Below are 24662 nucleotides of genomic sequence, written 5' to 3'. Positions count from 1 at the left end.
CCTGTCCGAATCCGTACTTTACCCTACAAAGTCAATCAAAACTCCTTTTGACTCTCCAGATTTCCGACCATATCAACAGAGTACTCAGCCATGTCAATGAGTACTTGATCGCTCCCTTCATGCTGACTCCACTAGGATTTGCTTTGGCCGTGTTTTGGCCTTCATCTGCATTTTGAAACACTGGTTTCGCATATACAGCTTGCATTTAATGTTAACCACATTCAAACATACAAGAAATGACTGCTACTTTTAATTTTCCTTGACTCAAAAAATAAGCATCTTTGGTACACGCCCAAGAACAACTTCAATGTAGGCGAGGGGCGGGAAACCACAATAACGAACCACGCACCAAGATGAGCAGATTTCAACAGATTTCAGGAACAAAGATGATATGAATGGATGTAAATATTGATACAAAACTGAAAGCAAGAATTGCTCTCATACATCTTAGTATCATTGTACAGGGCACTGGTTCTTGGATGTTGCGGAATGCAATCTCTGAATGTTTTTTTGGACAAAGAATGGGGCCCAATTTCAAGATGCAGTATCCTTTGGTGGTGCAGCGTCTGCTTGATCTGTATTAGCTTCGTTGCTTTGGTATTCGGAGAGAAGATCCATGAACTCATTTAGAAGCCGTTGAACTTTTCTGTTGGATGCCATGGCTGGAAGTATATCCTCTCTGAGGAGTTTGTGCTTTTTCATTCCCTGCAAGATAGAACAGTTCTTGCTAAATCTTATCGATGACTTAAAAAATAAACATCCATATTAGAATTGGTGATAAGGTGAAATATTTGCAGACAAAAAGGTGAAGATGCTTTAATGGGGTATAAAATTTAGATTTGATCTTGCCCGTATTTACTAATTATTAAAGGAAAGAGCGGTAAAAACAGGTGAATGCTATGTTTTTCAACGTCAGAGAGAGAGAGAGAGAGAGACTCACAAGAACACAAGGATCCCATGCAGGATTCTTGGGATCCGAGGATGTAGACTCTGCCATTCCTGTGGGAGGACCAAGAAAGCTTTCACACACTTCTCGTAAACGAGATTCATCCGCTTCTCTGAAAATAGAACATAGAATATATCATGCTTTCAGGATAAGAACGAAATTTTCTCAGCAGAAATCATTTACTACGCAAGCCAATTGCCTAATTTACACGTTCGATGCTCAATACATGCAAACCTACATTCAAGCATGGTACTTACATGGCAATCCAAAGACTTTTGCCAGAATGCACTATTGTGCAAGCTATTGTAACAAGCTGACACACACACACATGACATCAAATTTTGGTCTACAATTGGGAGACCGAAAATGTTCGGTTTCAATGAGGGCCGAAACGGAATCACTCTATTCAAATAATTACAAATTTTCAAAGGAAATTTAAGTCATTTAAGTGCTGTTTTGGTTCCATTTTGGTCATGTCCATTGAAAGGTTACGTAAATGTAAATATTACATTATTCCAGCAAGAAATTGGAAATATGCCAGTTTCGGTTGGAAATTTTGGTGGAAATCATGTAAAATCAAAAAACTATATTGAAAAAATAACTGAAATTTAAGATGAAGAAATGCAAGAAAATTATTTATTTAATTTAAAAATGAGGGAAATAATAAATTTTTTACATTAAAAAATTAAATCTAATAATAAATAATGTTTAAAAATCATAAAATCAGATTGGACAAAAAAAATACATAAATAGCAAGATTCATATTGTCGTATTGTTATATATTATATTCAATAATAGGGCGTTAATAAATTCACCCCCAAAAATTACCCCTCCACCACCCTTTACCAATTGTGAAGCTCTCTCTCTCTCTCTCTCTCTCTCTCTCTCTCTCTCTCTCTCTCTCTCTCACACACACACACACACACACACACACACCGATTGTAGCCCACACCAATAAATCCCTCCCCCACCCTCTCTTCGTCCCTGCTTCCCTCCTTTCCTTTCCCCACGATCATCGTTCTCCTGTCGTCTTTTCTTTGTCACACCTCTCACCGGATATCTAACACAGTGATCACCAACGATTAGTGTCCTTCAAAAAACCCACCTCCTACAAACCTAAGGAGGGCATTGGACTTATGGAATTTATAAAGGACTCAAAATATAGTATTAAGCATCCATCAACTCTTTCTCTAATCTTTATTTGTATCTACCATAAATCCTACATGCACCCTCTCCCCCTCTCCCTCTCATTAAATTCGAATTTCTTTTACTGAAGACAGGTAAGTTTTTGTCTCCATTGTATCAAGAGTTGATCAACTATGACGTCCAAGGTGACAACCAAGGCTGCAATGGGGGCTGCATAGACTTGGATTTTCAAAGCATCGAAGGGAATGGCGGCCTCAGCAGGAAAGCCAATTCCCTTACATGGGAATTGATGGCTCCTGCAACAGTAACAGGCTGAAAAACCATCCAGCAACAAGAACTTGCCTCCCCAAGTGGAATTTTGCAAAATGCAATATTTTTCTCCTCCCTTTTGCAAGTTCCACCCATGGGATGAATGGATGAATAGATATTGCAAAAGTAAAACAATGATGCCAAGAATGGAATAAAATTGGATTAAGAAAAAAGCCGGACGAGAATGAAAAAACATGGGAAAATTCAACAGAGCTGAGACCATGAGGTCACCCTCGTCGTCGGCCAACCCCACTGTCTGATTCACTCCTGATCCCTTGATCAAATTCCAATCACTGCATTGCTTTTTTGTTCTCATTCTTTCATTTCCTAGTATCTTTTAAAAAAATAAAAAAAAAACCGAAAAACCCAATTTCTCCCTCGTCAAAGCAGCAACGACGGTTGAGATTATCAGACGTCCATTGGAAGGTTTGGGAAATAGGACCAACTCTAGTCTTAGGTCAATTTCTCATGGATATGGACAAATGGATGATTTTCTTTCACAAATGTCAGGCGAAAAAGAGATGGTTGTAAACAGTGTTTAAAAATAAGGATGTGAAGCGGAATGCGGCCAAGAAAAAACCTTGTCGACTCAGCGCAAACGTGGCCAAGAATGCGGTTGACGTGGTTGACACGGTCATAACTCGGGATAGTCAAAGGAGTTTTTATAGACTCTGTAGGGCAAAACGCGGAACGCGGATGTGGTGCAATGTGGAACGCGGCCAAGAAAAATCCTTGTCGACTCGGGCGAGTTCCTTGTCGTGTCAACGAGTTTGTAAACACTAGTTGTAAAGGAAGAGGAGGGGGAGAGTGATAAGTGCTAGCTAGGGCAAAATAAAAAGGAGGAGAGACAGAGAGAGAGTGTTTACATGTGCGCTTCAAACAAGTAAAGGGGGCAAATGGGGAACTTTGGGGAGGCGAACTTATCAGAGCCCTTTATAATATTATAACTATTTTTTGTATTATTTATTAAAAATAAAAATCATTAAACTTCAAAAAATTAACAAAATCAAGGAATTTGCAGATTTAGCCAACCTTTCATATACATAAAACTTATGTTGTATTTTCACTATTTTCTATTTTTGTTTTACACTTTTAATAAATTATTTAAAAATAATTAAAAAAAGAAAAAATAATCTTCTGTCATTTAGTGTAGTGTGTGGTTTACTTTACAGATGGGCAGTGATAAATCAACCCCCTAATATCTTAAATCGACCCCCATACTTCTCTCTCTCTCTCTCTCTCTCTCTCTCTCTCTCTCTCTCTCTCTCTCTCTCTCAGCACTGCCCTATATGGGAGTCGATTTATCACTATTCACTACCCTTACAGAATTATACATCTTTCAAAAAAAATGTTTTACATAATTATATTTATATGAATTACATGTCAAATGTCGTGGGTATGTATTATGTATAAATAATTTACATGTGAAATTTAATGTGTATGCATTATTATGTACAAACAACAACGCATGTCCCTAAGATGTTTATTGTTGGTTTTTTTTTTTCGAATGGTAGATGTAAAACCATTATAGATGGTTGTCTTACTTATGTGATAGCTTCTATGTGTGTACTTTTATTTATTCTAGCATTTCCTGAAATTTTCATCATTTGCATAATTTTCTTTGATTTTACAGTTTTTTCACCAAAATTTCTGCCCGTAATCAACATGTTTCCATTTCTTATCAATAATATATGTATATGCAATCACTCTCTTCATGGAAAATGTCATTGGGGATTAGAGGATAAATAAGCCCTTATGAGGATCACCAAAGGGAGGGTTGGGGAGGGTACGATGTGAGAGATTTAGGTTGGGGGGGGGGGGGGGGGGGGGGGGGGGCAGGCACGAGGTTGGGAAAGAACGGATTAGATATTGGATTATGTGTGTTTGAGTAGTGTTAGTCTCCGCCATGCTTACCCGAGCCTATATAGGTATGCTAGTGAGAAAAGGGGTTCTTGGGGTGGACTGTACTAAGAATGGGGGTACGGTTGTGTGGTGGCGGTGCTACCTCAAAGAGGAGGAGATTGAGTCCTTTGTCACTTTATTGGCGTCCCTTGAGGGATTGTACATCTCTATCACTATTTCAGACATGAGGATTTGGACTTCGGATCCTAACAGGAGTTTCATGGTTTGGTTCGTTTTCTATTGAGGGTGAAAGGGGAAAACCTGTTTTTCATTTGATGAAAAGTTGGAAACTTCCCACGCCGCCCAAAGTCAAAGGATTTTGTTTGATGGTGATGCACAAAAAACCAATACTCATGATTCGTTGAAAAGGATAAGCTTCTATTTGGAAAAGATGCTCTTTGTTTGAGACACGAAGTGACATCAAACCATATCATCTTCCATTGGGAATTTTTGCGAAGAGGGTGGCATCAGATCCTCATACTCTTCGACATTCTATGGATCTTTCTAATTCCTTTAGACACATCTTCGAAGGATCGTAGACTAGGCATTTGGGGAAGAAGGATTGTACTTTTTGACCATCACGACTTTGTAGTTATTTGGGCGATGGAAGAAGAGAAACTGGAGGACTTTTGATAACAAGAGGTCCTCCCCTGATAGAATGTTTTGTTATACCAAACGCACTTGGGCAATCATGAGTAAAGAATTTAAAGGCTATTCCATTCAAGACTTGCATCGGAAGTCGTCGGCGATTGTTTTGAATAGAGTGGCCACAGGTATAAAAAAAAGTAGATTGAAACCTCCAGATCCCAACGTACTCAAGTTAAATTTTGCTAGGGCTTCAATGGATAACATGGGGCCAAGTGGCATTCGTCACCTGATTAGATATCACACTTTAGGGGCGTTGTTCTTTTTTGGGTCCAATTGGATGGAAAGAATTAGATGAGGTTAAAGCAATGGTGCTACTATTGAGTAAAGGCTGTTTGCTCTTGAATCGCATGAGGCCCTTAAGGTTGAAGAGGACTCAATGAAGCATCTCTAGCTGAGGAGGCCGTCCTTCGGTCCATGTAGACTTTATGGGATTACTAATGAGTTTCTCGACTTGTGTAATCTGTTCCGTCTTACCTGTGTCCACATTCCTCAAGGTGCAAATGAAATTTCACCATGTTCGCTAACAGAGGCATGAGTTAATGGGCGCATGCAGAGTCGTTATTTAAGGCTACATGGTGAAATTTTCTCTGGGTCCCGGGTCCACGTGTTAGTTTCTCTTGTAGTTAGTGTTATCTTTTCTTAATAAATTTTGTTTACTGTTTTTTTTTCTAAAAAATTGTAGATTTTATTAATAAAAGGAAAGGCAACAGAGGAGGTCAAAACAAGAGAGGAAAAGCAAAAGAACAACGCAAACAAGAAGTAGTAGATCAGGGCGGGAGAAAGTCGAAAGACTCCATACTAGCATGATCCACCCCCGCTCGGGCCAAGCGATCAGACTCAATATTGGCTGATCTCCTTTGGAAGAAACAAACCGGGGTTCTTTCTAGCTGATCTTGGATCTCCTAGAAGAAATCTGCGAACCTTCAGTGATAGAGCGTTCTCCCCTCGAGTCATCTAATGACATTAAGAGCGTCCCCTTCCACCATCAGCCTAACCAAATCGCCACTCTCTATGTATCTGATTGCAGCACAGCCCTGACCTCAACCTCATTTGAGTCCTTAATCCTGATTGGGTCTGATGAAGACCATCGGGTGATCCCTAACTCATCTCTAAGAAGGCCCTTGATGCCGGCTGGCTCGGCGTTCCCAATGCTTGAACCATCAAAGTTCAGGTCAGGAGAGCTCCACCAATGAGGGAGACTCCCTCCTCTCCTTGCTCCAACATATCTCTTTCTAGTAGCTCCTCAGGTCCATGGGAGAGAAAAAATCAAAGCATGGAAGGGTCTTGGTCTAAGAGGCCACTTGCAAAATAACCTTCATGTACAAAAAAAGGGGCCTTTTCACTGCATTTATGAATGTAGGGGCATCTCCTTCCATAGAACCCAAAGAGTAGCCAGCAGCACTAGTCTCCATAATATCTTCCTTCTTCTTGGTCATGGCAAGAATGGAAATACGCAAACCATACCGAAACTCCACAGAATACGGCTCCAAATAACTCTAGAAATCCTACAATGAACATGTGGTCGCTAGACTACCCAGCCTCTACATAAAGAGCACAATGAACCATTATGAGAACCATGCGATTATTCGATTAATCAAGTGGTCGATCATTAAGATCATTGTCCTGGCACGCATTCCATCTAAAAGCGCAACCACGAGGTAGAGCTAGGATGTCTTAAACATTGTACACGTATGAGATAGGGAAGGTAGGCACGAGGTGGCAGAAAAAGGATTTGACGTTGAACGATTGAAACGAGTCTCAAGTCCAAACCCTCTTGTCTTTGCTGAATTTTTTACATAAACAGAATCTAAGCCCTCCAAAAACAAAGCTACTCGATCAAGCTCTCTGCTGAAGAACTGATGTTTAAAGTTCATCAAAGATCTCTACTCTTTTGACCAATCCATGCAATTTTGAACCAAAGCTCCTTTATCAGTTGCTGCATTGTCGCGCCATGGGGGGAGGGGGCAACTGTGTGGGGTTCTGCCTCCACGTGCGCTCTGGTCTTTCACTTTTTTTCTGTGGTTGGTCGACTGCGGCAGTAAAGAGGGAGTGACAATCTTCCCTTTCACGTTGCAGCGTTTGATATGGGGAGGTATGCAGCCTTAGCGAGAAGGGGCGTATCTTTAAAATGCATGTTGGGTCTCGTGGAAAATGGGCAACACATCTTCCCTTTTTAGAGTCGCCATGTAAGAAATAACAATACTAGGCCCTGATTTAACTCTGCTTGGACTGCACAGTGGTCCCGAGGGGCCTAGTTATAGGGTCGGACAGGGTTAGGCACCGACCCTGCCCGATCATTGATCGGTCTCTATTAGGAATAGGAAAATTGGATATTGATGGTTGTTGAACACAAAGCGGATGCTAAAAAGGCAAAGTAAGAAAATTTTCCTCTTTTTCCTGCTAGGAGAAGGAGAGGGAAGAGGATCTTTGGAAGGGCCACCTGCCCGGGTGCCATCCTATATGGATAGGTCCGGACAGACCGGAGCTTATCTTTAAAATGCATGTTGGGTCTCGTGGGAAATGGGCAACACATCTTCCCTCTTTAGAGTCGCCATGTAAGAAATAACAATACTAGGCCCTGATTTGACTCTGCTTGGATTGCACAGTGATCCCGAGGGGCCTAGTTATAAGGTCGGATGGGGTTAGGCACCGACCCTACTCGATCATTGATCGGTCTCTATTAGGAATAGGAAAATTGGATATTGATGGTTGTTGAACACAAGGATGCTAAAAAGGCAAAGTAAGCCATTTTCCTCTTTTTCCTACTAGGAGAAGGAGAGGGAAGAGGATCTTTCGAGGGGCCACCCGCCTGGGTGCCATCCTATATGGATAGGTCTGGGCAGACCGGAGCATTCTCCTTCGGAAACCGTACTCACCCATTATTCTGTATGGCTCAATTCCTGTACAGGAGTCCTTGGCACGAGGCACTAATTTTCCCTCTTTTTAACAATCGCCAAAAGTTGAAATGATACTCAATTTAGGACCAACTATTGTAAAAACCGATCTCGATTCCAGTAGGCAATTTCGGATTTCAGATTCATGTGCTGAGGAACTGCTCTCACGGGATCCCGACAGCTTATTGATATTAGGGGCGGAGATCAATGTAGAGGTCTCAGAGTTCCATAGGATTTAGTCGGGAAAAGGGAATCCTAAAGGGTGACCTTTGGTTCGATTCCACTGGTCACCAGAAGGAATGTAGGGTTCAAACCAAAGGGTGAAACAGAAAATGTAAATTCGGAAAATGCATATACATGCAAATGGTTGATTGATTGTGTCACACTCCTTTAAAGGATGTGGCCGTATGAGACTCCTTATTTAGGATGCAGCGAACAACACCGAGCTTCCCAAATCAGCTGTCTCGATCTCTATCCCAATCGACCAATCCCCATGGTTCTACAAGTTTCAATGACGTGTCATTCTCTTGTTCGCTGGAATTACTTATATATTTTTCAATGTATTTCCATTTGCAGGAATACTTTTTTTCTTTTTTTTAATGGTAAGGATCAATTCATTAGAAAGCGAAGACCGAGGCGATCTCAAATGGATACATAGAAAGACTTATAAAGACGAAAAAGTACAAAGGGTAACAGGCATAGACTCTAGCAACTATGGAGGTAGAAAATCGAAGAGCTCAACTCTCTGCCAATGAACCCCTTCTCTGGCGTGCTCATCCGACTCACTATTTGTCGTCCTCCTTATATGATTGAAAGATATCGAAGAGGATCCCACCCTGTCTTGAATCTCATCAAATTGAGCTGGAATCTCCAAGGTACCTTAAATGGATTTTTTAGCCATCTTATGACATTGAGAGAGTCACCTTCGACCACCACGCTGTTTATGTCTTCACTTTGCAGAAACTTAACTCCTTGGTGTATGGCTCTAACTTCCGCCTCATTTGAGTCTGCCACTCCAATTGGCCCACTAAATGCCCAGAAGACATCCCCTTTTCGTTACTTCATAGCCCACCGATACCTGCAGGCCTCGGATTCCCCAAACTGAAACCATCGAAGTTCAATTTGAGGGTCCCCTGAGGCGGAGGGGACCAAGATGGTACTACTTTCGGCCTATCAGAAGGGGATTACAATGCATCTCTCTGCAACCATACCACAAGTCATAACCCGACACAAATATGAAGTCTTCTAGTGTTTTGACCCATGAGATAGACAAAGCAATCACTTTATTGAATATGTAGCTCCCTTAGATACATTCCTTCCACAGAGCCCAAATAGTAGCTACAAATGAAACATACCACAAAATCCTTCCTTTACGCTTCCAAGGTGCCAGCTTCCAACATTCAAATAATTCCACAAGCGATACCGGGAACACCCACGTGATCCCAAATCTACTAAAAACTTTGCCCCATACCTCTGAAGCTAACTTGCAGTGAATCAAGAGATTGTTCGACGATTCCCCTGCTTCTATACATAGGGCACAATAATCTATGAACCACATATCCCTCTGTCTAAGGAAGTCAATAGTCTGGACTCTCCCAAGCATCGTCGTCCACCCAAATAGACATACCCTCGGTGGAGCTTGAATGTCCCACACAATGACGACTTTAGAGATACCAAGGCAAGGTATGAGATACTGATAGAACGATTTTATCGAGAATTCCCCATCTGAGTTCCAAACCCAAATTCTTTCCCTGATGACTTAATGTAACAACTTTCCAGAATCTGAAGAAATCTCCCTACTACTTCCAACTCCCTATCGAAAAAGCTTCTTCTGAAGGCTAGAGCCCAAACCACTATGGAATCTATCGTGTTAAAAAATCTTTAACCATAACCTCCTTATCCACCGCTAAGACAAACAATTGTGGAAATAAATATTTCAATGGATCCAGTGTACACCATTTGTCCCACCAGAATCTGACTCTATCCCCAACGTAAACTCTGAACTTGATCCCTTCCATGAACTTCACTTTAACACACATAACATCCCTCCAAATAATTCTCCCTGATTTTCTGAACTTATCTTTCGTGCCCCAATGACCATTACAAGAACCATACTTGCTAGCAATAACTTCCGCCCATAAATTGTGACCCTCCTTTCCATATCTCCAAAGCCACTTCCCTAGAAGCGCTAGATTTGTCTCTTTTATGTGCCTTATACCAAGGCCGCCAGCCTTAATGGGTTTACACACTTTCTCCCAACTTACCAAAGGGATTCCTTTTTTATCATTAGTCTCTCCCCATAGAAAACGCCTCTGGATCTTTTCAATTCTTAAAATGATGCTCATAGGACATTTGAAAATAGCTCATTGGTAGATTATCATGTTTGCCAACACCAACTTAATCAAGGTCAGTCTACCCCCCTTTGAAACCAGATTTCTCTTCCATGTTTCAAGCCTTTTCTCTACTCTGGCAATGATAGGTTCCCAGCTTTCCTTCTTTGGTTTGCCTATCCCCAACGAAAGCCCCAAATAGTAGAGGGCACAACGTCCTCTGAGCACTGCATAATTCCAGCTAGCCCCTTTAGTTTCTCATCTGATATGTTAATTCCAAACAGTTTTGATTTGTGGGATCTTTTCGTAGCACCTCATAATCGCTTTGAGATTCGCCACATTGAGAAGATTCGACGAGTTTAACAATAAAGTGTCATCTGCAAATTGCAAATGAGAGATTTCTATCTGATTCTCACCCACTAAAAAGCCTCTGATTAAACCTTCTAGCTTTCCTTTTACCAGTAATCTGCTTAAAGTTTCTACTAACAACACAGAGGAATGGAGAGAGGGGATCGCCTTGTCTCAAGCCTCTGGAGGACTTGAAAAAACCTTTTGGAGACCTGTTAACTAACACAGAAAACCAGGCTGACGATATACAATTCTTCATCCACAGTCTCCATTTTACACAGAATCCCATACGCGCCAACAAGTAATCAAGGTATTGCCACTCCACCCTGTCATAGGCTTTTTCCATGTCCAACTTACATACTATTCCTTCCGACCCTATTTTAGCATGATAGTCAATTGTCTCATTCGCAATCAAGGAGCAATCCACAACCTGCCCTTCATTGATGAAGGCACATTGAGATGAAAAAACTAATTTTGGGAGCACCCTTTTTAATCTTTCAACAAGTAACTTCGCTAAAACCTTATATAAACATTCCACTAGGCTTATAAGTCTGAAGTGTGAAATCTTTCGACCCCCTCCCCCCCCCCCCCCCCCGTTTACTTTTGGGACTAAAGTGATGAATGTGGCACCAGTAGCTTTATTTAACTCCATTCCGAGATAGAATTCTTCAAAGAACCTCATAATATCCTCCTTCACATAACCCCAACATTCCTGGAAAAAAGCCAAACAAAATCCATCTGGACCCGGGGCCTTTTCACTACCCAAAGAGAATAGCCCTCTCTCAATCTCCTCTTCCTCAAAAGGCTGTTCAAGGGAACAACTGTCCATCTCCGCCAAACTATCAAAAAAGACCCCCTCAGGGTAGGGGCAAACCAACCTCTCCAGAGAGTATGACTGATAATAATCTACAATTTCTTTCGTAATTTTCTCCTTTTCCTCAATGATCTCATCAACTTTTAATACTTCAATCATATTTCCCCTTCTTTTCACATTAGCCATAGCATGGAAGTACATTGTATTTTTATCACCCTCTTTCAACCACTTCACCCTTGACTTCTGCCTCCAAGAAATCTCTTCTTGAAGAATAAGCTGATTGTTCTCCTCTTTCAGGAGATCAACTTCCTCAATTTCTTCTATACACGCCTCCCTGTTTTCTTCCTTCTCAACTAACTCTTTTATTCTATTAAGCAGCCATTCTTTTCTCTTTGATGTTTCCCTCTCCCTCAGGAATAAATTTTTTCTATGGCTACATTTATATGAAATCACACTTTGTGATAACATATGTTCCAATCTTATTATGTAACTGTTTGGAGTGTCAGCTTGTTGGATTTGCCAGATAGCAGTGTCAGACATTCACGACAATCTACGATTATGCCATAAAGTTGCAGAGAGATTTTTAAAGGTTATACACTCTCAAGGCTGACACCATACACAGATCCCAATCAACCAATCCGGAGTTCTTTATCTTAGGTTGGGCGTGCATCTCTGTTATATCATTGATGATAACATCCGCGTTTAAGAAGGTTTCTATGCCACACGCCTGACTCCGTGGATTTTTCTTAATTTAGGCCTAGCTTTCTAACAAGTCAGAATATCAACTGCATTCAAGAATTCATTGTGAGGATCATAGTGGCCTATTCAAATATTCCCTCAAGTGCAGCTTCACTAGGCTATTTGGTGGGTCAGAACCATAGTTTCAAAACTCCCCCACATCACAGAGGACTTTCCTGAGTCGGCTCCCTTTTCCCTAGGACACATTCTTGTCCGAGTCCGCATTCTGTCCTACAGAGTTGATCAAAATTCCTTTGACCCTCCTGAGTTATGACCACGTCAACCGAGTACTCGACTGCTCGTCCACGTCGCATCCAGCTGATGTGCAGCAGGCGTTGGTGTTCATTTGTATAGCGCCAGGTTTCTCGATTTCTGCTCCCGTGTAACCCGTTCATTGGATCCGCCCTAACAGGCTACAGTTTCGGCATCAGAGAGGAATCAGGTAAGTAAGCAATACCTCCTGCTATCTATCACCACTAGGATTTGCTTTGGCTGCGTTTAGACACGCATCCACGTTTTGAAACAATGGTCAAAACCGAGAAAGTAAAGCTTCATGCTAAGGGTTTCAAACAAAGGTTACTAATGGAAATGAGAGAAAGCAATAGTTATTCGGTCACAAATTGAGGACATTTCATTGGAGATTTGAATTATTCTCTCCATTTTAGGCACTTTAATAATAGCAAAAAAGAAGGAAAAGATCCATGGAGAGATTTCCTAGGTAAGATTGGGTAAAGGTGCAAATAACAGGTAGAGTTTGCCAGTGGTGCATTCGGAGTTGACTGGCAGATTAGGATAATGCATTAAGTGCAAAAAGAATTTACAGGGTCATATATCAAATATACAGGAGAAAATACTAATAAAGAGGTCATATCCAATTAATTTAGACATAAGAGGTCATTAGATAGGCAAAGAAACTGAAGAGGACCAAAGTGGTCTTCTCTTAATACACAAATGAGTAGCCTATCCAAGTCAATGTGAATTGTGGGCTTTTCATGAATGGCTAGAGAAGTTACATGTATCCTATGTGATGAGGACACAGTTTTCTCATAAAAAAGTAAGAAACATATATCAAGCACGCATGTTGGACACATCATCCAGCTATTATGGAGACCTCTAAATAAGTTTTTTACTGACTCAGTATGGCCAAACTCAAACTCGGCCTCGGACAAAAACTCGGCCAAGGTAAAAGCAAGTCAACTAGGGTGAGTTGATGATTGACTCGAAGAGTTTTTAAACAATGGTTTTGTTAGAGAAGAAACCAATGATATTGTGCTTAGAAGTAACACTGACGAAAGTACTCCACAAGGACAACGAAAATGCTCTAACCTTGCCAGAAACCGTATATAAGAGAGGAGGCATTGGCGATACTCATTAGACGACTTCAATGCCAAAGATGATGCTAACTGAGCCTCCAAATGAGCACGTGTCTGCACCCCATCATCAGTCACCCTGAAACATATGCATTCATCCTCATAGTCTTAAATATCTTCCACATGTAAAGGAACTTTTCAGACAATCAGAAATAAAATCTTGAATAGAAGGACAAAATATAAGAATCAAGGCAAAAAAATGGTTAGATTAGAATGCAATAAGACAACAAGTAAAAGAAATTATCTGCAGCATTTCTAACTAGACATTGTGTTGGCAACTGAATTTTTTTTTTCTTTTTTTTTTTTTTGGCATAGAACGCGGAATGTGCATACAAAAGGACAAGAGGGTCACACAGATACAAACAAACCTGCAGACACTTGGCTTTCTCGCTAAGAACTTCCCAACATCAACTTGTAAAGCAGCGAGCTCACCACTATGAACTGAACCTAAATTCCAAGAGCTTGTGAAATTTGATGCAGGGAAGCAATCATCAGCTATCCTCAGCCAACATTTCAGGCTTGTATCAAAAAGAAATGCATGACGTGTAGCTAGTACAACCAAAGGAGAGCCAGATCTTGAAAACCTTGCAGATATAACCTTGATCGTGCCTGATATATGAACACTGAAACCATTACATACGATATTCATATAACTAAAGATGTCAAGCAGTATAGTCATTCTAGATAACTACCAAAAGAAAAATAAGAACTCTAGCCGATAAGATCAACAGACCAAGTTGTTTTGCAACTCAAACATATGTAATATGATATTTGAAATTTCGGCCGAAATACCGAAATTTCGGCTGAAATTCCGGATTTCGACCGGGACCGACACCGAAAGTACCTTGATTCAGTGTCGGTTCCAGATTTCAGCTCAAATTCTGAAATTTTGGCCAAATATAATTTTTAATTTTTTTTTTGGAATATCAAATTTTTAGCTGAAAATTTCTGCTGAAATTTGACTTTTTACTATGATTTGAGGCCACCCATGTTGTATGGCTCAGAGTGTTGGGCCACCAAGAAGCAGCATGTGCATAAGATGAGTGTAGCGGAGATGCGAATGCTTACATCCAATGTTACCGGGATCGCCCTACCACCCTCCAACCCACGATTCGGGATCGCCGACCCGAAACGTGGGTCGTTTGCAACTCGGATTGCCAAAAATGGCGACCCGAGCGACCTGCGGGAAAGGGAGAGATACATAGAGAGGGAACAATTCGGTGAATTAGGAAAAGAGAGCTGCACAATAGTTTATTAGTCTGTTCATGTTTTTATTTTTTTATTTCAGAATTGGGTAGTTATTTTCTCTTTGCTTTCTTTTAAGATTGAGAATGCAATATATGTTGGTACTTATTTTAGTGATATTTGAAGATCTTCAAATTTTATATAGTGTGGAACGAACCGCGTACCGGGCTACCAGCGTACCCCGTACCCGTTCCCGTACCGTAACGAACCGCGTTCCAGATAAACCTTAGATGGATGTGAGGCCACACAAGATTAGATAGAATTAGAAATGAAGAGATTCGTAAAAAGGTGGGGGTGGCACCAATTGAGGAGAAGATGAGAGAGCGCCGCATAAGATGGTTTGGAATATCCAACGTAGGCCTTTGGATGCTCCAGTGAGAAGAGGCGACTCGTGCCAAATTGATGGAGTAAAGAGAGGTTGGAGCAGACCGAAAACAACTTGGGTAGAAACAGTGAGGAAAGACTTGATAGCTAGGAACATAACAGAGAACATGACCTTGGAATGGATAGGATAGAATGCAAGAAAATGATCCACGTAGAAGAACCCAACTAGAGCCGGGATTAGAGCCGGGTAGATTCCTTTCACCTTCTTCATGAATTTTTTCTAAAGGATTCATTTAGCTGACCCCAACTAGTTTGGGACAAAGGCTTTGTTGAGTTGAGTTGAGACTGTGATTTGTGGACACAGACACGAGTGTCGCGTGTCGACACTGACACGGAGTGTCGGACACGGCAAACTCCCAAAATTTAGAAACGACGACACAGCTAAAATAGAAAGTATATATAATCATGATTTGTCGATATGGATTCGTGTGTCGAATTTCGACAGGGATATGATTTGTCTGACATGGCAATATCTAAAACTCTAGAAATGATAACACATACATGATACATACACATTAAATTATTGATTACTACACAAAAACGTGTCCACACGACCACATTAGCTCTTAACACTCCTGCCAGGAGATTTAAAAGTGTCCAAAGGAGTGTCGACACGTATGTCGTGTCAGACACGTGTGTCAACAATAAATTCGAAGTGTCGACTAAATCATAGATTTTTTTATTAAATATTCTTTTTTTACCAAGTTTCGGCCGAAATTTTGGTATTTCGACCAAAATTTCAATTTCGGCTGAGGCCAAAACCGATACCGAAACCGAAATTGTAAACCTTGATAATGGCTCAATAACACTAGGAATCAAGTAACTACACAAACAGCAGATATTATTCTATGTTCGGTTTCCATACCTGCATCTTTGGAAGATGAATCATTCCTTGAAATAACAAGAGAAGCCAAAGAGTCGTGCAGAAGACAGATCCTGTTAAAGAGATCCCATACATATATTGATCCCCTCTTTGTGACAAGCAGCAGCTTCCAGCAGTCATCGCAATCAATAAATATAGCTGCAGACCCCACCATCATAGTCGGCATGGCACGTCTTCCACACTTTGTGTAAACCTACCCAAGCAAAAACACACATCATTGCTTTCCTCATCAGTGGTCAGACTTAGGCATTGTTTGTTTTGGATTTTGATAACCGATTGTGAGACCAAAACTGATTATTGGATTCAGAATTAAACATAAATTTGAGTCAAATAATCAGTTATGGACTCACAATAGGTACTCAAAATCCAAAATAAACAGAACCTTAATCTAAATCTATATCTGAAAGAGAAAAGAACTAAAAGTCTAAGACTATTATTAGTTCCAGAAACCCCACCAAACATTTACATAATAGTTGTAGGTCTTCGTGTTACCATTCAAAAAAAAGAAGTGTGAAAGGTGATGTAGCATATCTATTTATTCCATAAGAATTGTAACTGATAGTGTCCATCATATGATGAAGGACTAAAAGCCAGATTTTTGTTTTGTTTTTTTAATGATAGCTTATTAAAAATATATCATAATTTACCATCCAAACAAGGACTGGACGAACAGCCTTAATTTTTTTTATCATGTGTAACTCAAGGCTATTATTAGTTGAAAGAGCAAAGAACTAAATTTGAGTCAAATAATCAGTTATGGACTCACAATAGGTACTCAAAATCCAAAATAACCAGAACCTTAATCTAAATCTATACCTGGAAGAGCAAAGAACTAAAAGTCTAAGACTATTATTAGTTCCAGAAACCCCGCCAAACATTTACAAGAAGCCAACATAATAGTTATAGGTCTTCGTGTTACCATTCAAAAAAATAAATAAGTGAAAGGTTATGTAGCATATCTATGTTATTCCATAAGAATTGTAACTGATAGTGTCCAGCATGTGATGAAGGACTACAAGCCAGATTTATTTTTTGTTTTTTTAATGATAGCTTATTAAAAATATATCATTATAGCTTATTAAAAATGAAAGCATTCGTAAAAAGGTCGGGGCACCAATTGAGGAGAAGATGAAAGAGCACCGCTTAAGATGGTTGGGACATATCCAAAGTAGGCCTTTGGATGCTCCTCCAGTGAGAAGAGGCGACTCGTGCCAAGTTGATGGAGTAAAAAGAGGTAGGGGCAAATTGAAAACAACTTGGGTAGAAATAGTGAGGAAAGACTTGATAGCTAGGAACATAACAGAGAATATGACCTTGGATAGGATAGAATGGAAGAAAATGATCCACGTAGAAGAACCCAACTAGAGCCAGGATTAGAGCCAGGTAGATTCCTTTCACCTTCTTCATGAAACTTTTCTAAAGGATTCATTTAGCCGACCCCAACTAGTTTGGGACAAAGGCTCTGTTGAGTTGAGTTGAGATGTTATTGCGGTACCCAATACCACGTATGGCCCTGGCACAAAGCACATATATCTGGTCCTCATGAATCTACCTATATAAGCTTGGTCCCAATGCCACGTGGAGGCCCCATCTATAACATCAATACCTACAAAAAAGAGTGGTTAAGCTTTTCACGGAAGGCCATCAAAGAAGCCCTATTGACCAAGGTTCTAGGATAGATGGATTATCCAATCATGGTGGGACCAATTGCAATAGATTGGACTTGTGGTTCCCCCAAATCAACGAATCCTATTATGTGCATATGAGTATATGACATGTATATGGTCTACAGCTACCTTCCATCTTTCTTTTTTTTGTTTGCGTGAATTTAAAAAACATTATAGCATAGTTTATTATACTATATAGTATAAAGTATTTTAATATAAATTTAGTACTTAGTAACCTCTTTTCATCATATTAAGTAACCTCTTTACATTTATAAGGTTTTTAATAACCAAGGTGAATACGTATGACCACCCAGGTTTCCCTATTTATTTGATTTCCAATGGAATTAAATGTTCTGGGACGCCTCATGGCAACCCCAGTTTTCTACTTATATATAGTATAGATTTGGTACAGCAAGTAAATTGGCAATAGATGAAATCATTCGATTATACTCCACAACAAGAAAGTGTTGCAAGACTAATGGAAGAGGTAATCAAATGTACCTGTAAGCAACCATCTTCAGAACCAACTGCCCAGAAATTCGCATTCCCCGCCAAGACAGTTACTTCTCCAGACACTCTATCAGACCAAAGAGATTGTCCTCCTTTTGTACAAGAAATTTCGGTTTCTTTCGTCATAAATGTATTTCCTACACCAATTATGTCGTTTGCCGTCCGTTCGATGGGCTTCGCTTCCAAGCAAACAGGCATGTTATCTTCACCTTCTTTCTTATAGAAGACCCGAACTGAAAGGGAATTGCAGGAAATCTGAGAACCAGAATGTTCTATAATTCTACCATCAGTATTAGCAGAGACAGGAGCCTTGTCAATGACAAGACTTTCAGTAATGTGGGCCCTCGCAGTGAATCCTGAACGCTCCTTAGAGCCACAGTGGCAGCACTTGCCAACAAGATTGTTTGATTCAAAGCTCCCACTGAATGGTCTCTTAAGAGAATTTTCCTTAGCTCCCCCATCAGTAAGAAGCACACCATTATCATCCTTTCGTTGATCGGACGCTAGGGCAGAGAAATCGAGTGCTTGAGATTGGGTTCCACCGGTAATATTTTCTTGATGAACAGGAACCCCAACGGCCTCTGGAATGATTCTTTTTCTGCCATCTGGACGTCTGTATTCTCGTTGTTTCACAGGGCTCGATATCCTTACTGAATTCGCTTTATTCACACCATCGCTACTGGTTCCCCCATCTTTCTTCCCATCATTAACTTGTGTTTCAGAAGTTTTAGTAATTGACTGACCCACAACAGGGATTCCCACATCTGCTGAAGATTTTCCGGGCATTTGATTCTGCTGAACATTGGATGTCCCTTTTTTGCTAGCAGACTGTTTTGCTGACACTGCCTCTATCAACAACTGTGCCGGGCTTTCAGCTAAGTTTGCCTGTCGCCCTCTAACATCACCATAGCGATTTCTCTTCAACTCATCCAACTCAGCATCGCTTAATCTGTGGCCAAGTTCTTTTACTTCAAAATGGAATGTAGACACTGTCCCATCCAAGGAGCAGGCAAAAAGTGAATACCCATCAGGGCTCCTGTTTCAAAAAAAAATGCAAATCAGAATAGTGGATACAAAGAATAGAAAGGATACTAGAAGACTTTGAAATTAAAGTAATCAGCTAATGTTAAAGTACTTTACCAGGATAAATCAACAACACTTTGAGTAAAGAAATGCTTGGCCACAAAGAGAGGACGAGCACTTGCTGTCGTCCAAACAGTTACCGTGCGATCCTGACTTCCAATAGCAATCACGTTATATGGCTGTGATTCCTTTCCCGCAGTCTTTGAGGCACCATTAGACCATCCAACAGGTGCGACTTTTGCATCTTGGCCATTGGGGAAATTCTTTCGGAACATAGAATGGTTGAACTTCACTACGATGATAGGGGCATTGTGTCCTAAAAAGTCAAAAGTGGCAGACCAATCGCCTCTTTCTAACACAGGTGCTGAGTGCCTAGGCTTCTGAAAGCCATGAGTGGTGGTGATAAAATGGCCACATGGGGACCATCCAAGCCTCCTAAAAAATGTTGATCCTAGCTGAAAGACACAATATTTTATTCTCTGAATTTATACAAGTGGTAACTGTTAATGTACAAAGCCAATGAATTGCTACAAATAAAGACGTACAGATTTTGTCCAATGCCCATCTGTGCGGTAAGCAAGACTCCAGTCGCTGGTGCGCCAAATAATAACACTCTTGTCATCTGACTGACTTGCTATGAAGGAACCAATAGGATCCCAAGTAACTCCTTTGACCAGGCTCGAGTGACCCCTCAAAACAGCAGTACAAATGCCATTGCTCATATTCCAGATGTGGATGGTGTTGTCCAAACTACCACTAGCCAATATTGAGTCGTCTGGAGACCAATTAAGATCCACCTACTTTAAGCATGTAAAAAAACTCTTGGGTTAGATAAAAATTGATGTGACTTCACAAAAGGCACAACCAAAAATTCAAAGTGGAGACAGTTCCATATGCGTAGCAAAGAGAGTCAAGTGATAGAAAAATGATGAAAGAATATGATTACCACATCAGCAGTATGGCCCCTTAAAGTCATTGTGACTTTCCAGTTCTCCACATCGGGAGGCTCTCCACTACCAAATTCAGTGGTGCCTGACCCAGGTTTTCTCTCGTGAATAAGGATCACCTGATCATCAGACCCTGATGCAACATAGCGCCCATGCTTAGCCCACCTCACACAATTAACTGATCCAAAGTGATCACGAAGGGTGGCCAGCAATTTCTGGGTCGATTGGTCATTTTCTGACTCTCTGCCCACTGATTTCAAATTCCATATCCGGACCTACATGAGAATCATATAACAGTATCAGTCTCAAAATTTGAAAATTATTGAATAGCATAACATCTATGATTGTGGATAGGGGTGTAAACGAGCCGAGCCGAGCCGAGCTTGGCCAGGCTTCGCTCGGCTCGTTAAGCTCAAAAGCTCGGCTCGGGCTCGGCTCGGCTCGGTCAGGCTCGCGAGCCTTACCGAGCTAGGGTTATATTAAGTTCACACCCCTCATCTTCCCTGGACAGCCCTATCTAGTGTAATTTGACTACTTTTTTTACACTATGAGGGGTGGTCCAAGTAACAAATGGGGTTCCAAAATGAAGTGACATATTTTGCCTCCCCCTTTCACTCCCTGGACAACCCTTTTAGTGTATATATTAATATATAATATATATATTTAAATATATTAAATTCTTAACGAGCCGAGCCGAGCCGAGCCGAGCCTGGCCTAAATCAGGCTCGGCTCGTTAAGCTTAACGAGCCTGGTGAGCCAGCTTGGCTCGGCTCGTTAAGGATTCGAGCCGAGCTTTTTTCGAGCCGAGCTCGAGCGAGCTTCCGAGCCCGAGCCAAAATTGACACCCTTAATTGTGGACACAGATTGTGTTTCTGTGTTGACACATATACGAAGTGTCCAACACGGCAACCCCTAAAATTTGAGAAAGAGAGACATGTCCATACGCGTAAACAAATATAAAATAACTGCATAATACGCAACAAGATAAACATGGTATTCATTTAAAAAACTAATAAGACCTAGGATTAAGCAACTATAAGTTTAAAACAAACATGAGATAGGTAAATAATAGTGCATTCATCAATCTAATCTAGTTCTCTTTAGTGTCCAATAAGCAGCGAGAAAGAAAGAGCAACAGGATAGAATGAATATAAAATTGGAAGAAGAGCTTGTTCAAGGTTTTATGTATAGGGAGGTGGGGTAACAACAAATATCAGCTAATGAAGAGTTAAAAAAAAAGTTAATGATAAATGAGGAGGTGAATATTATAGTCAATAATAACAGTATTTCAGTTGACAAGATAGAAAAACGTGTTGACGCACCCATATTAAGTTGGATACTTCTAGCAGTACGTTTAGAAGTGTTAAAATGAGTGTCGATACGTGTCAACACCTGTATCAGTGTTGACACGTGTCAACACACATGTTAGCAGTAAATTCTAAGTGTCAGCTAAATCATAGGTTAACATTATGATGTCATCTTGAGGAGTAAAATAAACCATAAATTTGTAACAGATACAGATCAAATCAAATTGTAAATAGTAGATATTTTAGTTTTTTTACATTTAACTATAAATAATGCTTAAATATATGAACATTATGGGCACTTTAAATTCTGTTGGTGTAATATAAACTATGTAGAGCATCATCACCAATTACAAGGGATGAAGTCAGTCCGGTAGTTAGCAGCAATTCTATCATAGCTCCCTTCAATTGGTACAACAGAACTAAATCAGAAATGATCAATAATCAAGAAAACTCTTGTGATTCTATTTTTTAGCAAATCTATGAGTCATTTATGATTTTAGTCAAATGGGATTAAAGTTGAATTGAGCCAGATTCCTATAGGATTTGAAGCGAAACATAAAATTTGAACGACAAATTATAGGAGTATGGGGAGTTTGACTATATGTTTTGGTTAGGAGAAGGGCATCGATTGATACAATTTATACTTTTATTAAATGGAAAAGAATGAACATAAACATAAGTAAAAGCCATGGTCGCTCTAGCCCATAGCAACTGAATATTGTTACTCGTACCATTATATCATCCATCTGAGTTTTCTGAAGTTTCAAAATCTAGTGAACAGATGATGATTATTCATATTAACTGAGGGTTTACAATGATTAGTGAGAGCAGTAAGCAAATAGGTGCAACATCATATTTAAAACAAGAGGTTAATTTTCATTATTTTTTATAATGGTAGGTGCCGGAAACAAACCTAAACATGCATAGTGGTAGGTGCCCGAAACAAACCTCATCATGCATAGAGTTCCAAATAAATCATGGTTGACTTGTAACTAAATGCAAATATTACCCATTTTAAGAAAGACAATTTACTTATGGTAAGAATGCCGGTATCAGCACCTAGGTTAGCAACCCCTAACATGTTTTTGACCATTTCTTTGTCTACATACTATGGATGCAGATCCTTAGAACAATGCTACTCCCCTAAGCCAAGGACACCATGACTCTAGAAGTTCTCATGATAGGTTTGCAGAAAATCTATCAACAGGCAATTCTACCAGTCATTATACAGATTATAATTTAGCATATACAGTAGCACTTTCCAACAAAATTTCCCAACTACAAAATGAATCTTTAGCAATGCATTATGGCCAAGACACTGATATTTGAAAAATATAAACACGATCATAGGAATAAAATACAACAAGCCTCTACACGGATTGGACAATGAATTGCTCAACAACACCATTTCCCAACTACAAAATGAATCTTTAGCAATGTGTTAAGGCCATAACACTAATGTTTGATAAATATAAAGTATAAACACGATTATAGTAATAAAATTCAACAAGTCTCTACACATATTGGACAAAGAATTGTTCAACTATTACAACAGCACTTTATATTTTACAACACCATGAATCCGCATAACCCTATAACATACCTCCTTAAGTTAGGAAAACTGCAAATGTAAACACCATTTAACAAGGGCAAAAAAAGTAGTGGTAATCAATGGAAAAACCCCAAAAAGATTCAGAAAAAATAAATAGTACCCAGATGAGAAATATTATTATACCTTATGATCTCCACCACCAGTTGCAAACCTAAGCCCACCAGGCTGAATATCAATGGAGAAGATTTGCATCCCTTCATGCCTAATCCAATTGGGTTTCTCAGTAATCATTTTCACCTCTTTAATTCCTCTTTCCTTCAACACATAAAAGGGTCAGCAAATCCAGTGTTCAATCCCAAAACCCTAGATGGGCTCAATCCCAAAACCCTAAGATGGGTGAATGGAGTCATAGTTCGACTCTCAATACGAAAAAAAGGGGCTGAAAATTGAAAACCCAAGAGGAGATTAAGCTACTTTTTCCTTCTAGTGGTTGAATTTTGAGAGGGGAGAAGGAAAAAAAGGCTGAAAAATAAAACCAAATAAAAAAATGGAAGAACAATATGATGATGGAAAGAGGGAAAGGGTTTGTAACCTCGTATTTAATTTGGCCCTATTAGATGTTGATGAGGGAAATCTAGAATGTTTAATCTTCACTAGATTCGTAACCATAAATGCACGGTTGAGATTAAACTGTTGAATGTTCCGAAAACAGTCCTTGAATTCAACAAAATTACAAGAAAGAAACGAGGGTCCCTTTTCATTACTAGGGAGATGTTAGAAGTTTCTGAAAATGGGTTTATGTTGAAATTTCGATGTATACCAAAAAAAATACCTCTTCATATTCAAACCAAACACTGGAATTGGAATTTGTATTCCTTTATAGAGGGAATAGGAATAACAATGGAATAGAATGTATTGATTATTACGATCCCTCATTCCCGCAATCCAAACACATAGTTTTTCCTCTGTTTTTTTAGAGAGAGATAGGAGGGTATTTTTGTCATTTCAAAATTAAGTGCATTTAATTTATCTTGGGAAATGATATTGCGCCAAAGTGTTTTGATAAACATGCGCTCCACTTGTCTGTCGTGTAGTATTTAAAGAGCTTTAAGAGTCTTTTGGAAACTGTAATATCCTCTTACATCTGTTTAAATACTACACGACAGACAAGTAGAGCGCATGTTTATCAAAACACTCTGGCGCTAATATCATTCCCTTTTATCTTATATAAGTGATCTCTCCTGCAAAAGTTAGTCGCAAAATGGATTTATGAGAAATTGCCTAGCAAAATCTCATTCATGAGTGGTATTTTTGTATTATTTTAAACTCGAAATGATGACCAATGTTTCATTTTTCCACATTGCTTTGATAACCATTCTCCTATGTAGAGTTTTTGCCTTCTTCCAGCCCCTAACCCTCTAGTCCTTGGAAGCTTCAATGGATGGTCCGATTTGAAATGAATATAGACCCATATTCATAAATTAAGATCCAAAAGACGGACTGTGACCAAAACATAGGAAGACATAGGAGGATCCGACGCCCTTAACCAAGGGGATGAGTATGCTAATAGGTGACCCATTTTAACGGATTGATTTAATAAGGTCTTGACCTAAAAAATGACTTTAATGAGTTTACTAGT

General features: G+C 39.8%; 1 protein-coding gene across 2 annotated transcripts; it reads right to left on the bottom strand.

Annotated features, from left to right (window-relative positions):
• Positions 1–228: 228 nt before the first annotated feature.
• On the bottom strand, positions 229–23634 carry HIRA (histone chaperone HIRA-like protein). Of its 2 annotated transcripts, XM_077374310.1 has the most exons (10): positions 23207–23634; positions 20164–20439; positions 19763–20014; positions 19275–19672; positions 18126–19170; positions 15940–16150; positions 13814–14054; positions 13402–13524; positions 941–1058; positions 229–705 (listed from the first exon to the last, which is right to left on the bottom strand). In XM_077374310.1, exons 1-10 carry the CDS (start codon positions 23312–23314, stop codon positions 535–537), a joined length of 2943 nt encoding a protein of 980 aa, XP_077230425.1. In that variant the 5' UTR covers positions 23315–23634; the 3' UTR covers positions 229–534. The 2 variants fall into 2 exon arrangements, with proteins under 2 accessions (XP_077230425.1, XP_077230426.1); XM_077374311.1 differs by lacking the exon at positions 23207–23634 and having other exon boundaries at positions 19763–20017; positions 20164–20303.
• Positions 23635–24662: the final 1028 nt, after the last annotated feature.

The sequence above is a fragment of the Tasmannia lanceolata genome, unplaced genomic scaffold, assembly GCF_043159265.1.
Source record: "Tasmannia lanceolata isolate RefF3 unplaced genomic scaffold, GAP_Taslan_0.1 ptg000044l, whole genome shotgun sequence".
Lineage (NCBI taxonomy): Eukaryota > Viridiplantae > Streptophyta > Magnoliopsida > Canellales > Winteraceae > Tasmannia > Tasmannia lanceolata.
This window is presented reverse-complemented; position numbering and strand designations above follow the sequence as displayed.

What these genes read in the sequence shown, in the direction of transcription:
- HIRA (XM_077374310.1), bottom strand. Translation starts at nt 23,314, where the DNA reads ATGATTACTGAGAAACCCAATTGGATTAGGCATGAAGGGATGCAAATC. An exon ending in CTGGTGGTGGAGATCATAAG is followed by an intron (nt 20,440 to 23,206) that starts GTATAATAATAT and finishes ATTCTCATGTAG; the next exon opens with GTCCGGATATGGAATTTGAA. An exon ending in TTCATCTTCCAAAGATGCAG is followed by an intron (nt 14,055 to 15,939) that starts GTATGGAAACCG and finishes TTCATATATCAG; the next exon opens with GCACGATCAAGGTTATATCT.